This window comes from Oncorhynchus nerka, linkage group LG22, assembly GCF_034236695.1.
Source record: "Oncorhynchus nerka isolate Pitt River linkage group LG22, Oner_Uvic_2.0, whole genome shotgun sequence".
Classification (NCBI taxonomy): domain Eukaryota; kingdom Metazoa; phylum Chordata; class Actinopteri; order Salmoniformes; family Salmonidae; genus Oncorhynchus; species Oncorhynchus nerka.
In genome coordinates, this window is record NC_088417.1 from 54,797,968 (window position 1) to 54,813,402 (window position 15,435).

Here is a 15,435-nt window from a genome sequence, read left to right on the forward strand (position 1 = left end):
TATATATACCATTTACCATTTAAAAAATCTACAATATAAGAGTTATATATTGGAAAGACAAGAGACAACAAAAATACTATTTACACACTATTCATACATATTCATATTCTTATATACAGTTAAATTAGATCTTTAGAAAGAGATGAAGTGATATAATGTATTTTTTAAAGCTTGCTTTTTGCCTGAGTAACCTCTGATGGCAAATCATTCCACAATGCATGGCTCTATACATAACTGAGTGATGCATTAAATCTGTTTTTGGTTTGGGTACAGTGAAGAAACCCATAGCGGTGTGTCTGGTGGGGTATGTATGTCTGTTTGAAGTGTATGCAAATAGATTATACAAGTGGTTATGCATTTTCAACAAACAAATGTTTATTAAAAAGACAAAAAGAGAACAAGTCAAATTCTCTTCGACCCTCAACTCTCCAACCATGTGATGGCAGGTTATGTAAATTCATAACAAGTGAGTTTTTTCAATAACAAATTATGATCAATAACTTCAAAGGCTGCACTGAAATCTAACAATACAGTTCAAACTATCTTATTATCCATTTATTTTAGACAATCATCAGTCATCTGAGTCGGTGCAATACAAGTAGTACACGATTAGATTAGGGTTTAGTTTCTCTAGTGTTTGGTTCTTAAAACATTTAAACCGGGTGTACACAACATGACCATCAAAATCCTAACGTCACTGAGCCTCACATTAAACGACCGTATTTCCTGTATTTTTTTGTTGTCTTGCCAACACTAAAAGATGTGGCACAGACGGGGATGACACACTACAAGGTTCTTCGCTTGGTCGTGAGGATTGTCGATTGCACGTTGTCTCGCTAAAACAATGATGTGATACGATTTAACGTAGCTACAACGAGCTGTGGATCAAAGCAGCCTCGTTAACGTTTTCAGCCAGACATTTACGCTTGCCACACAGAGTTGAAATGTCTAGTCAACATTTTGAATTGAATAACATTGCTTGTGCACTTCAGAGCTGTAACGATTTGATGCTTTCGTTATTTTATTTTTTATTTAACTATGCAAGTCAGTTAAGAACAAATTCTTATTTACAATGACGGCCTACCCCTACCAAACCGGGACGATGCTGAGTTAATTGTGCACCGCCCTATGGAACTCCCAATCACGGCCGGATATGATACAGGCTGGATTCGAACCAGGGACTGTAGTGATGCCTCATGCACTGAGTGCCTTAGACCGCTGCAATGGCCTCTTCTCTGGCAAGCTCTCTTTGGCTTTGGCTGATCACCGTTTTCAAAACGTGTCGTTGTACATCTCACTCCACAAGAGCATTGCAGATTTTTGTCCGATAAAATTAAACATGTTTGAAACTACGGGACATCTAGGCCTGCTCACATACGAGATCGGAAGCCCTCTGATTGCGCCTTTGACCCGCTCACATTTAACGAGCCGCCCGTCCCGAGTAGGCAACAACATGGTGATTTTGTCTCCGATCTTAAAAACTTGTCTGGGACAGCTAAATCGGGACAAGATCGTGTATTGTACTCCCGGTGACAACACACTCCAGTACAGTAGGTGGCAGCATGCACCTATAATGTTTGCCATAATATTCTAGAAGAAGAAGACAACATGGCTGCTGCAGCAGGTCGCTATTACAACGAGGGTGGCAGAGCAACAAAAAGACAGAAAACCGAAGACGGGATGACGACGGTAAGTATTGACTGGCGACTTCGTTGGGGATGAAAAGTGCATGCATCAGTAAAACATTTCCTACCCTCAGCATTTTGGAACTTCGAGTGTGCAACAACATGAATGCTGAACACTAGCTAGCCTGAGCCAGACAGAACTAGCTAACGTTAGCTGAAGGTAACTAGCTAGCCGCACAACCGTTTTTTTTTTTCTAGCTAAACTAGTTAGCTATGTATTTCTCCAGTTTTGTAAACTGTATTTAACGTAGCCAACATTGCTATCTTGCGTAATTTTATCGTCGAAGATGTACGGCTAATGAGATAGTAGGCGTTAGCTAACTAGGTTCCGAACGTTAGTTAGCGTTGTATGATGGAGGTTAGTTTAGTCACCATATCCAAGCGGGAATACTTGGTGACAATGTAATTCATTTTGTGGGGTGGGTATAATTTGTGGAACGTTCCAACAGGAATCTGTTCCAAAAACTTCGTAAATAACAAGGTTGCCAACGAACAACGCATACAAAGTTGTATAGCGGCCGAATAAGATACCGGGTAGGGAGTGTGATATTTCAAAGTTTATTCCGAAAAATGTCTGTCCTCACTCTGGTAACCTATGGACAAACATAAAGCATAAACTACGTAGTGAGGTATGCCTATTAGGTAGCGAGTTAGCAAGGTGAATTGATCGTGCTACTTTGTATGCGTTGTTTGTTGAATAAACCTTGTGAGTGGAAAAACTCAACAAAATTGCCCACTCCTTACCTGGTATCTTATTCTGCCGATATACAACTTTATATGTATTGCTTGTTGGCAACTTTTTATTTACAAAGTTTTTGGCACAGATTCCTGTTGGAACGTTCCACAAATTATACCCACCCCGTTTTGTGCGCTTGTTTCCGAGTATTTTCTACCTAAGTTAGTTAGTTAGTTAGCCAGCTAACAATCCTCAGGCTGACATCCATCCTACTCACTTATACACGGGATTGGCTTTTCAAGAAGATCAGGCACTTTATACAAAGATTTATACACCCTTTAAATTATGTTTATGATTTGGTGTTCTACTTAGTACACACTTTGCTTGCCAACCCCATCATTGTTTACTTTAGCTAGCTTGGATTTGTGTTGTACTCTTGGGTGGTTCCTCTGTTGCTCTGTCATCAATACAGGTTGTTTTTAATTGGTAATCTGTACTGGTTTTCTCTAAACTTTTTTGTCGTGTTTGTAAGGAGGGCTATGATGACCCCCATAAAACACTCCCTTCCCCAGTGGTCCACATCAGGGGCCTTGTCGATGGCATCATGGAGGCAGATCTAGTGGAAGCCCTGCAGGAGTTCGGGACCATAAGGTAATTATCCTTTTCTTTGAACAGATTTTTATTTTGCACCATTCCAAATTCATTGGTGAAGTCTTTTGTTCCTGTAGGTTTATCATGCAGTGCATAGAAACCAAATTATTCCATCTTCCATTCTCTTCACAGTTATGTGGTCATGATGCCCAAGAAGCGCCAGGCCCTGGTGGAGTACGAGGACATGAATGGATCCTGCAATGCTGTGACCTATGCAGCCGAGAACCAGGTCTACATTGCCGGGCACCCCGCCTTCATCAACTACTCCACCAGCCAGAAGATCTCCCGGCCCGGAGACCCAGACGACTCGCGCAGCGTCAATAACGTGCTGCTGCTCACCATCATGAACCCCATCTACCCCATCACCTCGGTAACACACCCACTATTATACAACGCAGCTGTTTCGTTGCTGTGACAAGGCACAATTGTTTGGCTCCCTGCATTGCGTTGTTAGTCATACCATTTGGCTCTTTGATTTGCAGGATGTGCTGTACACAGTCTGTAACAACTGTGGGCCCGTCCAAAGGATTGTCATCTTCAGGAAGAATGGCGTTCAGGCCATGGTGGAATATCCTTTGCTCAAAATCTCATATTGTTGAAAATGTCGTATCGCGCAGGGAATCTCGTCACCACACACAGGTTCACATTCTCCACTGTGCATGCCGCACAACCTTACTTCACGCCACAGTTAAAGCTCCTGTCAGCACCACTGACTGTTGTCATTTGCAAGTGGTGGCTAGTAAATATTTGTACTTGACATAGATCTAATTTTGTATAAAGTGCTCATTGTTTCATAAATAGAGCTTTGAATTACAAGAGAAACATATGTGGAAAGTAGGCAGAGTATGCATTTAATACCCATAGTTTCCATGACTTCCCATACATTTGATGCTGTACAAAGTGCCCAGAGGGCGAAGGCCTCTCTAAATGGGGCAGACATCTACTCTGGCTGCTGCACACTGAAGATTGAGTATGCCAAGGTGAGTGGTTACATGCTTATCTTCAATTGTCCATCTAAACACTAAGGTAATTTAACTGAAGGAACAATGCAATGGGCAAAATAATCAAATGCTCAAATGTCTCTCTTTACAGCCAACCCGCCTCAACGTGTTCAAAAATGACCAGGACACCTGGGACTACACAAACCCCAACCCGAGTGGCCACGGTAAAAAAAAAAAAACACAGCCCCGCATCCCTCCCCTTCTCTCTTCCCCTCCTGCTCTTATGGCATTGTGGGATGGGTAGGGTCCCAGGCCTCCGGGCGTAGTGCCTTTGAACGCCCTGCTCCGTGGTGACTTTGGCCACGACGAGCAGTGATGCGGGTGAGGCACTACTTCTGTGACGCATCACGCTCTCTCACAACACGACAGACAGTAAGGGCACAAGGAGTGACCTCGAGGGGTAGCCATTTTGCAGCACATGCTCCTGCATGGTGAATCGTCTGCTTGGCTAAGCTGATGAATGCCTCGTTATGTCACAATGAAGCACCTAGGTTCTCGTCACACAGGTTCACATTCCTCGCAGTGTGTGTCACACCTCACTCCCTCACGTCAAGCTCCTGTCTGCACCCAAGCACCGTGTTACACCCTAGGTGTCTTGCTTGGAATGCCCCTGCACCCATTAATCTCAAAACCATATTGGAGATTTTTTTGTTGTTGTTGAAAAATAACACTTATGGTTCTTTTTTTAGTCTGACCAATCATGGCTAAAGTCAGGTTTGGCATTCAAATGTGTTCCTTGAGGTTAAAGTGTCTGTAGGTTTTTGTTCCAGCCAGTGTGTGTTAGCAACCTCTGACCCTGTAGCTCGCATGGACTAGCTTTCCCTGCCTTTGGGGTGGCCTTTAATTAAAATGTTTATTTCATTAGGAATCTCTATGGTAACATTGCAGAGGCAAGTGTTAAAGGAATCCATGGTATTCCTGGAACTTTCAAGAAGTCCAGTTTACGACCTGTCAATCAGTTGTTCATTCTGACTATTTGTGGCAGTTTTGAATCCAGGCAGGGTTTCTTGTGGCCTTCTCTCCATTTGTATATGGTGTGCTGCCATGAGTGCCAAAATAAAATCATGGTGTTACACTAATGTATGAAGCTTGGTAGATACATTAATCTAACATTGCTCTCTTAGTTCAACCTCTTTACAGCAGATAATATTTGCCATCCAATGGGACACTGTGAAATTGCAGTATGCCATTTGCCTTGCTTCTAGCTGTATGCCCTGATCCCTTTATGCAAAAGGGAACACATTTCTATTTGAGGTGTTAGTCCATTTGACTATCAGATTCTCATATTTTAGCCACGATGCGTTTTGGTCTTAGTAGTTTCATCCACACCATGGCCACATCTTCATTTCAGACATTTGACACTCCGGAGGTGTAAGAGAGAAATACCGGCAGTGTTTAGACAGCCCCTGTTAATGTGCAGGTGTTAAGTGCGGCCGGCGCTGCTCCTCGTGTCCTCACTGTGCACAGTCATACAGACTCACCTAAAGCCCTAAGCAGACACATGCTGTAGCTTAAGACACATCAGCTACAACAGCACCCACCCACAGGCATTCCAAACCAACCAGTTCCTCGGTTAACATCGGACACAATGGGGGCAGCAGACACTGGAATTCACACAACCTGATTTTCTTCCTAATCCAAATTTCCACCACTACTCTCTCCACTTCTGCAAGGAAAACCAAGTTCCTCTTTTTTTCCCACTTTTGGTTTGGGGAAAATAGCCATCATGGTGAGGGCCTGAGACTCCCAAGAGTCTGTGAGCAGACACCCAGCATTATCCACCACCACAGACTGATCTGATAGATTGATATCCATCCTCCTCTTACAAGTACAGCATATCCCATCTCCAGAGCGCTGAAGATCTCACCTATTGACACAACACATTTTGTTTGATGGGGGCAGGAGTCTCGTGTGTGGCCGATAAGGCCACTCCTCCCAGCCCTCGGGATCCGACTGTCAGACACCAACCACTAAGCGAGCAACAGAGGAGTTTTCAAAACACACTTAACAGCCCGAGAAGGGAACAGATGACACTACATACTGAGACAATATACAGAGGCAGCGGGAACACTTTTTCTCAAACTACCCCTATGCCGTCCCGTCTCTTGACTTGGGTGTGTGGGCTTCCTTTTGATATCACTCTCCCCTCTTGTGCTGAACAAAACACCACCGAGCTGAATACTCATGGCAACAACACACCAAGTTGAATCGCCATGACAACACACCACCACGCAGACAATGCCATTCCAGATGATTTTACTGCCAAGCACTAGATGCCTCACTTCGCCATTGGGGGGGACCACATCCATTGTACAAAAAAAAACAAGCAGCACACTGTGGCCCCTTACATGAGAAGACGCACTGCACAAACCCAAACGGGGACCACGAAGACACAAGCATCAAACACCCGCCAAGCATACAAGCACAGAGGCAAACTGATAGAAACCTCAGCATTTCCCAAACTTCTCTCTGCATTGATGGACTTTGGGTGCTCTGTTTTTTTCCCTTGTACCCTCCCCTCTTCTCTCTGTGCTGTTGTGTTGATTCTACTACGTTGTTTTTTCCTTTCTAAACTGGCCTGTAGTGATGCCTCTTAACGCCTCCCGTGTGATGCAGGTTTGGCTCTGTGTCTGACGACAAGACACGCCTCAAACGGTGCAAATGTCCTCTGGCTTTGCGGTCAAAGCACGGTAAGCTGGAAATGTGCCTCAAATGGCAACACTTAAAAACAAAGCAACCAACTTGGAGCGAAGCGTGGAAGATTGGTGTTTACTCTTTCTCTGGTGGGGAAATGTGGAAACAGTGAGTTGAAGCTGGAGTCACAGGTTTGGTGGGTGGGATCCTCACTGACCAGTGCCCCCTACCAGCCTTCTGCATCCTGTCTTCTCCGTGTCTGGTGCTGTAAGTACATGTAAAGAGACGTGACTGACCAGGTGATAGAGAATGATTGAAATGTAAATGTCTGCTTGTTGTGATTGACTTTGTCAACCCCATATGTAAATCGTTGACTTATCAAATTAGTTCTGGAATCTCCTCACTGAGATTGCTGCTAGTGCTCTTTAGGCTATCCTCTGTAATATTGCTTTAGAAATGTGTTGTCTCACAGCAACTTCTATGAAAAGGGGAAGAAGGAATTGAATTTCTAGTCTCATCTTTTGATGCAGGCCAATGTAATATATTCACTCACACGTATACAATTCCAGGCCATGTTTTTGTCAAATGCTTTTCAGACTGTTGTCCATGGGTGGGGTGCTATGCATTTGTCAGGCTATGAAACTCGAGTCATGCTAGAATCAAATAAACATTAAGCTTAGCTACTAAGTGATATTCAATGTATTATTAGTGCTATATCACATTACTACTAACTGGGGAAAAGGGCTGCTCCTTTTAACCAATGTAATGACTGTACATTTTAATAGAATTGTTCTGATTTATAAAAAATCTTAATACATGTAGCCCGTTAGTGTTTGAATTAGTTTATTTGTCAGGGGGTTCTAGTTTTTCCTAGATGTCATTTTATGTTTTGCAACATGTTACTGATTAAATGTTAATTTGAAATTCTTGCTTTTGGTTAAACTATAAACAAATATTCAAGTTTGTACATGATTTGTTTTGACGTGTATGTACCTGCACAGATGCTGATGCTGAAGGCAATTGGAACAATTCACAAGGTGTGTGTGAGTTCGTATGATAATGATTGAGCAATAATGGAATACATTAGTGTGACTGTTCTATTCACTATGCTGCTGTTAAATCCTTACATTTTGTTTTAGTTATGGTAACATATAGTATGAGGGCCTGCATAAGCTTGTAACGTATGGTTTTAAGACAGTAAATATCTTAACCCAGCTTCTCGTGCATGTTAATCACAACACTGCCCCATAGCTTGTAGCTGTGCCTCTTGATACACTGTCAAATCAGCATTCAGTGGCTAACTTTATTGCTATTTCTTGCTCTCAGATCCCAATGCCAACCCCAACAAGCGTGCGAGGCCGCCAGCTCTACTAGGAGACCACCCTCCAGAGTATGGTAAGTATAGGAGTTGGGATGTCTAGAAGGACTCCAGTGACTATTTGAATCGGTTTGCCCAGTAACCACCACTCTGTCTATCCATTCCTCTCACAAGGCGGGCCGACTGGTGCTTATCACGGCTACCATGATGAAAGTGGCTATGGGCCCCCTCCTCACTATGAGGGCGGGCGCCGCATGGGGCCTCCTATGGGAGGGCGTGGCCGCGGACGTGGTGGAAGCTACGGGGGACCTGGGTACGGACATGGCCCACCTCCCCCCGGTGACTACACCGCCCACGCTGACTCCCCTGTTGTCATGGTGTACGGCCTGGAGCCTGCGAAGATCAACGCCGACAAGGTCTTCAACGTCTTCTGTCTCTACGGCAATGTGGAGCGGGTGAGTCCAGACAGGGGAACAGTGTATTATTGAGTCAGGGGTTATACACTGTTCTTGTTGGGGGTATAGACTGGTGAAAAATCTGTTCTGTGGCCATGTTGGAGGTGGGTAGTAGGATAGTGTTTCTGAACCCTGTCCCCCTCCGTCCTCAGGTGAAGTTCATGAAGAGTAAGCCGGGGGCAGCCATGGTGGAGATGGGCGACTGCTACGCTGTGGACCGTGCCATCAGCCACCTCAACAACAACTTCCTGTTTGGACAGAAGCTCAATGTCTGGTCAGTGCTGCTTTCAAACTCTGCATACACATTGACATCCAAAGAAACAGACTAGTAACAGACGCCTCACAGGTTTGTGGTGTTAATGTACACTCATACTAGTGTTGTCCATCCACCGTCCACAGTGTGTCCAAGCAGCAGGCCATCATGCCTGGTCAGTCCTACGAACTGGAGGACAGCTCCAGCAGCTTCAAGGACTTCCACGGCTCCCGCAACAACCGCTTCACCTCCCCGGAGCAGGCGGCAAAGAACCGCATCCAGCATCCCAGCAACGTCCTGCACTTCTTCAACGGGCAGCCCGACATCTCCGTGGAGGTCTTCAATGGGGTAAGACAACTGGAGAGGATTTGGGGGCTGTGAGCTTTGGATTGGGTTGTTGGTTTTCTTGGAGAGTTGAATGTTACAAGTTTACTTACCTAGTTTGTGTGTGTGTGGGGGGGTGATCCTTTCAGGTCTGTGAGGAACTTGGTGTGAAGAATCCATCCAGCATCAAACTCTTCACTGGAAAGAGTGAGTGATATGAACTTTATTTGCATGAATATCTGGTCTTTAAATTAGAGTGAATTCCCATGGGTCAGGTGTTGCAGTGTCAATAAATTAGAATGTGTGTCTCGCCTCGGGTGGCGCGACAGGTGAGAGGAGCTCATCCGGGCTGCTGGAGTGGGAGTCTATAAACGATTCCATGGAGGCTCTGGCCATGATGAACCACTACCAGATGAAGAACCCCAGTAAGTACTCCGACTGCGATAACAACAACACCGCTAATGATACCAACGGTGAGCAAATACACTAGTCTGTCCTTCAGGAGTGACTTTCCCAAAAACATTATCATCTTCAGCGCTAAGATCACCTTAAGGCCAGGATTCATTCAAAGCCACGGTACTACCCTACCGACTATGTTCGCAGAGATCAAATTCATGGTAAACGCTGCAGATTTTGGCTCAAGTGTAAATGTAGGAACTATGATCTTAATGCTAACGATTCTTTGTTTTTGGGAATCCACCCCAGACTAGTTAATGTATTATTCCAGACTGACACAATCTTTCCAGTTGGATAACCTCCCCCTCCCCTTTCTTCCAGGTGGTCCGTACCCTTACACACTGAAGCTGTGTTTCTCAACTGCGCAGCATGCCAACTAGAAAGAACTCTGACCCCCCCCCCCACACACAAATCTGTAATGCTCTGTGTCCATGCATAGTGTATATTGCATTCACATCTTCACTACAAGTCCCCTGTATGAATCAGAAACAAAATGTATGAGACTGACAAGTGTTTTCCTTGATAATATTGCGGACAAGATTTTGTACCAGTGAGTGTATTGTTTGATGTAGAATTTTTTTTTTTGACTTATTGTTGAATTTGATTTGTTCTGTACATTAGACCTTGGAAAAAAGAACCGCTCCTATTCTGAAATAAAAATTCCATGTTAATACAGCCTGTCTGTTTTAATAAAGTGAATGGTGAAGTATAGGGCTGTGATCTTTTCAGTTAGTAGATATAAGGCCTTAAACAGGTTCTTCAAGCCTGGACCACAGCAGGTATACACAATGAAGCAGAAGAGGATTCCTACTACGGTGGCCAGGGTCATCTGGAGGAAGGAAACAACAGTACTGAAAGGGAAGATATGTCATGATTTGTGGTTATATTCTATTTGAGTCCAAGGTTGCATCCCAAATGGCACCCTATTTAGTGCACTACTTTTGACTAGAGCAAGTTGTGCACTGAATAGGGTACTGTTTAATTTATCTAACCATTTGAAAAATGAGCACACAACTTGTAAAAGATATGCAAATAAGACAAATCAGGATAGCAAACACTATGGATGTTAAAGCTATAACTATTTGGAACAACCCAGGGACCCGATTTACCAGCACGTAGAACAGGCCTCTGGTGTGGTCCAACGGGAATCCATGCATGTGGAGTATAAACTGCAATGCATAGTCACAGTATGTACTCTAATTCATACCCCCTAAAGAATGTAAGGCCATGTCCAATTAACATACAATAAGATTTTGAGTGCACACTTTCTGACAAATTAGAACCTATACACATGTAACACTTGACCCTTACTTGTTTGAGACTTTGACAAAGTAAGTCTGGTGCATTCATCATCTGGACATTCCAAAATCAAAATAGGTATTATAGCAGGCTCAAGGGTGTGGGGTTTCCACATCTTCAAGTTCAATAACAAAACATGCAGTAGCACATTTAGAACGCAAATGGGTAGTTTATTAGGGATTTTTGTACACATGGGGAAAAGGGAGAATTCATCAATTACTTCAGTCCACAAGCCGTTCTTATTGTCCGTTCCTTCCTCCAGGGGTAATCCTAAAACTCAGGTCCTCCGCCAATCTGGTTGGGGGGTAATCCAACAGTCCAGGGGCCTGTTGCACAAAACTAGGATAAGGGATTAAGCCAGGATATCTTGGTGATCCTGGCTCAATTGATCCGTAATCCGGTTGCACTAAAGATGGATAGGGGGCAGGAGGATATGTTATGGTATAAATTACCATGGAGATTTATTCTGTGGAGCTAGCCTGCTCCAGACCAGGCTAAATTCCAGGATCTATTTAATCTCATCCCTAATGTCAGTCAGCAGTCACCACAAATGGAAACCAATAGTTATTTCACTGCTCACTATACATTATCACATATAACTAGACCCACTGTTATTATTTAAACGTTTGTGATCATTAATTTCGGATAAAAAATGATTTTTAGATGTTGCTATCATTAGATAATTTACAGTTTCCCATAGACTATAAGGCTATATATAAAATGATAGAATATTAGGGCCACAGAGGGGAAAAAAAACACAAGTCATAATATTGTAACCAGTTGTTTTAAAGGACAGTTGTTAAAATGACAGATGTGGGGCATTTCGTGAAATTGTACTTCAGTATGGTTTCATAAACAAAGACATGCTGATGTGCCAGAATATTAAGTATCACATTGTCATAAGTATCAAAACTGTAAAAACAATATGTAGCTTTTCTGCAGAAAGAACCAGCCTCATACATTTATGACTTTATCCTTTTTCTTCAGTGTGGCCCTAGTACTCTGTCATATAAACAAATACACATTCCATATGAATATAAAAACACAATGTGTAACATTATGTTCCTTTATTGAATAAGGACAAAACAAAGCAGGTAAACCATCAGCTCCTTTCGAAACTGAAGTCACAGTGACTCTACAAGATGGAAAGCACAGAATCCAAGCATATTATACAAAATGATACATACACATTCAAAGGTCTGTATATAACACACCCTGCATGTCTGCACACTAAAATAAATGCAGGACAAATCCATACACATCAACTGAACAGACAAATGAATGGATGCAGTAGCCTCCCTGCAGCCTTGTATTACACACAGTATACCGCACAAACATCATAAGAGGCCAAATTCGTCAAAAAACGAACCCAAAAAAAAAACCCAAATTCCTCTGCCACCGCAGGACATATTTAACCAAAATTGAAAGCACACATACTAACTAAAATAATTCAACACATATTGGTCCCTCAGCAGCCGACCACTGTCGTCATCAGGAAGATTGCCGGATTGTCCCAGTCCATGGCTGGTGGCACTCTGGGGGCCCTCTCCTTCCTCAGGCAGGCCACATTGTGGAGGACAGCACAAGCCACAGTAATATCACATGCCCTAACAGGGCTGACCCTTAATTTGTGAAGGCAGTGAAAGCGTGCCTTCAGGAGGCCAAAGGTCATTTCAACTCTGGCCCTGGTCCTGGCATGGGCATGGTTGTAGGCCTGCTGTGCTTCCTGGGGGTCTGTGAAAGGTGTCAGGAGAAAAGGCTGGCAGCCATACCCCCTGTCTCCCAGCAACACACCAGAGAATTCACCTGTCAACACAAAATCTCATCATTACTACCTCATAAACACAGTGATATTCTTGACACAGCCATGATGGTTATAAATAGGGGTTGTGTGGCTTACCTTGTGATAGGCACTGATAGATTTCAGAGGCCCGAAAGATTCTGGAGTCATGGACTGAGCCAGGCCATTTTGCCACAACATTGCTGATCACACAGTCAGCATTGCAGACCATCTGAAATCATAAGATGAGGAATATTACACCAATCAATGCACATCACTGGCAATGCAGAGTGTTCGTCAATGGACAATATCAAAAAGTTATGTTCACCTGAACATTAATGCTGTGAAAGGATTTCCTATTCACAAAATCGGCCTCATGGGCACCTGAGGGGGCTTTTATCCTTGTGTGTGCAGTCCACTGCACCAATGACATTGGGGAAACCTGTCACACAAAGTAATGAGTATCCTACTATGTGTTAACAGTTACATTTACATTACATTTAAGTCATTTAGCAGACGCTCTTATCCAGAGCGACTTACAAATTGGTGCTTTCACCTTATGACATCCAGTGGAACAGCCACTTTACAATAGTGCATCTAAGTCTTTTAAGGGGGGGTGAGAAGGATTACTTTATCCTATCCTAGGTATTCCTTAAAGAGGTGGGGTTTCAGGTGTCTCCGGAAGGTGGTGATTGACTCCGCTGTCCTGGCGTCGTGAGGGAGTTTGTTCCACCATTGGGGGCCAGAGCAGCGAACAGTTTTGACTGGGCTGAGCGGAACTGTACTTCCTCAGTGGTAGGGAGGCGAGCAGGCCAGAGGTGGATGAACGCAGTGCCCTTGTTTGGGTGTAGGGCCTGATCAGAGCCTGGAGGTACTGAGGTGCCGTTCCCCTCACAGCTCCGTAGGCAAGCACCATGGTCTTGTAGCGGATGCGAGCTTCAACTGGAAGCCAGTGGAGAGAGCGGAGGAGCGGGGTGACGTGAGAGAACTTGGGAAGGTTGAACACCAGACGGGCTGCGGCGTTCTGGATGAGTTGTAGGGGTTTAATGGCACAGGCAGGGAGCCCAGCCAACAGCGAGTTGCAGTAATCCAGACGGGAGATGACAAGTGCCTGGATTAGGACCTGCGCCGCTTCCTGTGTGAGGCAGGGTCGTACTCTGCGGATGTTGTAGAGCATGAACCTACAGGAACGGGCCACCGCCTTGATGTTATTTGAGAACGACAGGGTGTTGTCCAGGATCACGCCAAGGTTCTTAGCGCTCTGGGACGAGGACACAATGGAGTTGTCAACCGTGATGGCGAGATCATGGAACGGGCAGTCCTTCCCCGGGAGGAAGAGCAGCTCCGTCTTGCCGAGGTTCAGCTTGAGGTGATGATCCGTCATCCACACTGATATGTCTGCCAGACATGCAGAGATGCGATTCGCCACCTGGTCGTCAGAAGGGGAAAGGAGAAGATTAATTGTGTGTCGTCTGCATAGCAATGATAGGAGAGACCATGTGAGGTTATGACAGAGCCAAGTGACTTGGTGTATAGCGAGAATAGGAGAGGGCCTAGAACAGAGCCCTGGGGACACCAGTGGTGAGCACGTGGTGAGGAGACGGATTCTCGCCACGCCACCTGGTAGGAGCGACCTGTCAGGTAGGACGCAATCCAAGCGTGGGCCGCGCCGGAGATGCCCAACTCGGAGAGGGTGGAGAGGAGGATCTGATGGTTCACAGTATCGAAGGCAGCCGATAGGTCTAGAAGGATGAGAGCAGAGGAGAGAGAGTTAGCTTTAGCAGTGCGGAGCGCCTCCGTGATACAGAGAAGAGCAGTCTCAGTTGAATGACTAGTCTTGAAACCTGACTGATTTGGATCAAGAAGGTCATTCTGAGAGAGATAGCGGGAGAGCTGGCCAAGGACGGCACGTTCAAGAGTTTGAGAGAAAAGAAAGAAGGGATACTGGTCTGTAGTTGTTGACATCGGAGGGATCGAGTGTAGGTTTTTTCAGAAGGGGTGCAACTCTCGCTCTCTTGAAGACGGGAGGGACGTAGCCAGCGGTCAGGGATGAGTTGATGAGCGAGGTGAGGTAAGGGAGAAGGTCACCGGAGATGGTCTGGAGAAGAGAGGAGGGGATAGGGTCAAGCGGGCAGGTTGTTGGGCGGCCGGCCGTCACAAGACGCGAGATGTCATCTGGAGAGAGAGGGGAGAAAGAGGTCAGAGCACAGGGTAGGGCAGTGTGAGCAGAACCAGCGGTGTCGTTTGACTTAGCAAACGAGGATCGGATGTCGTCGACCTTCTTTTCAAAATGGTTGACGAAGTCATCTGCAGAGAGGGAGGAGGGGGAGGGGGAGGAGGATTCAAGAGGGAGGAGAAGGTGGCAAAGAGCTTCCTAGGGTTAGAGGCAGATGCTTGGAATTTAGAGTGGTAGAAAGTGGCTTTAGCAGCAGAGACAGAGGAGGAAAATGTAGAGAGGAGGGAGTGAAAGGATGCCAGGTCCGCAGGAGGCGAGTTTTCCTCCATTTCCGCTCGGCTGCCCGGAGCCCTGTTCTGTGAGCTCGCAATGAGTCGTCGAGCCACGGAGCGGGAGGGGAGGACCGAGCCGGCCTGGAGGATAGGGGACATAGAGAGTCAAAGGATGCAGAAAGGGAGGAGAGGAGGGTTGAGGAGGCAGAATCAGGAGATAGGTTGGAGAAGGTTTGAGCAGAGGGAAGAGATGATAGGATGGAAGAGGAGAGAGTAGCGGGGGAGAGAGAGCGAAGGTTGGGACGGCGCGATACCATCCAGTAGGGGCAGTGTGGGAAGTGTTGGATGAGAGCGAGAGGGAAAAGGATACAAGGTAGTGGTCGGAGACTTGGAGGGAGTTGCAATGAGGTTAGTGGAGGAACAGCATCTAGTAAAGATGAGGTCGAGCGTATTGC

At 45.2% G+C, this 15,435-nt stretch overlaps 1 protein-coding gene and 1 long non-coding RNA gene across 5 annotated transcripts; one reads left to right on the top strand and one right to left on the bottom strand.

The window, feature by feature from the left end:
• Window positions 1-1,581: 1,581 nt before the first annotated feature.
• On the top strand, window positions 1,582-10,128 carry LOC115105361 (heterogeneous nuclear ribonucleoprotein L-like). 4 transcript variants are annotated; one of them, XM_029627309.2, is made up of 14 exons: window positions 1,582-1,689; window positions 2,894-3,012; window positions 3,145-3,382; window positions 3,495-3,580; window positions 3,896-3,992; window positions 4,105-4,177; window positions 7,649-7,684; window positions 7,974-8,042; window positions 8,140-8,420; window positions 8,573-8,694; window positions 8,820-9,021; window positions 9,147-9,204; window positions 9,315-9,470; window positions 9,775-10,128. In XM_029627309.2, exons 1-14 carry the CDS (start codon window positions 1,609-1,611, stop codon window positions 9,831-9,833), a joined length of 1,677 nt encoding a protein of 558 aa, XP_029483169.1. In that variant the 5' UTR covers window positions 1,582-1,608; the 3' UTR covers window positions 9,834-10,128. The 4 variants fall into 4 exon arrangements, with proteins under 4 accessions (XP_029483169.1, XP_029483172.1, XP_029483170.1 ...); XM_029627312.2 differs by having other exon boundaries at window positions 9,315-9,422; XM_029627310.2 differs by having other exon boundaries at window positions 9,327-9,470.
• Window positions 10,129-11,783: 1,655 nt separating this feature from the next.
• LOC135563887 (uncharacterized) lies at window positions 11,784-13,134 on the bottom strand. Its single transcript, XR_010460629.1, has 3 exons — window positions 12,861-13,134; window positions 12,653-12,764; window positions 11,784-12,558 (listed from the first exon to the last, which is right to left on the bottom strand). It is a non-coding gene; the product is annotated as an uncharacterized LOC135563887 (long non-coding RNA).
• Window positions 13,135-15,435: the final 2,301 nt, after the last annotated feature.

What these genes read in the sequence shown, in the direction of transcription:
- LOC115105361 (XM_029627309.2), top strand. Translation starts at nt 1,609, where the DNA reads ATGGCTGCTGCAGCAGGTCGCTATTACAACGAGGGTGGCAGAGCAACA. An exon ending in TCTACGGCAATGTGGAGCGG is followed by an intron (nt 8,421 to 8,572) that starts GTGAGTCCAGAC and finishes CTCCGTCCTCAG; the next exon opens with GTGAAGTTCATGAAGAGTAA. An exon ending in CACCGCTAATGATACCAACG is followed by an intron (nt 9,471 to 9,774) that starts GTGAGCAAATAC and finishes CCTTTCTTCCAG; the next exon opens with GTGGTCCGTACCCTTACACA.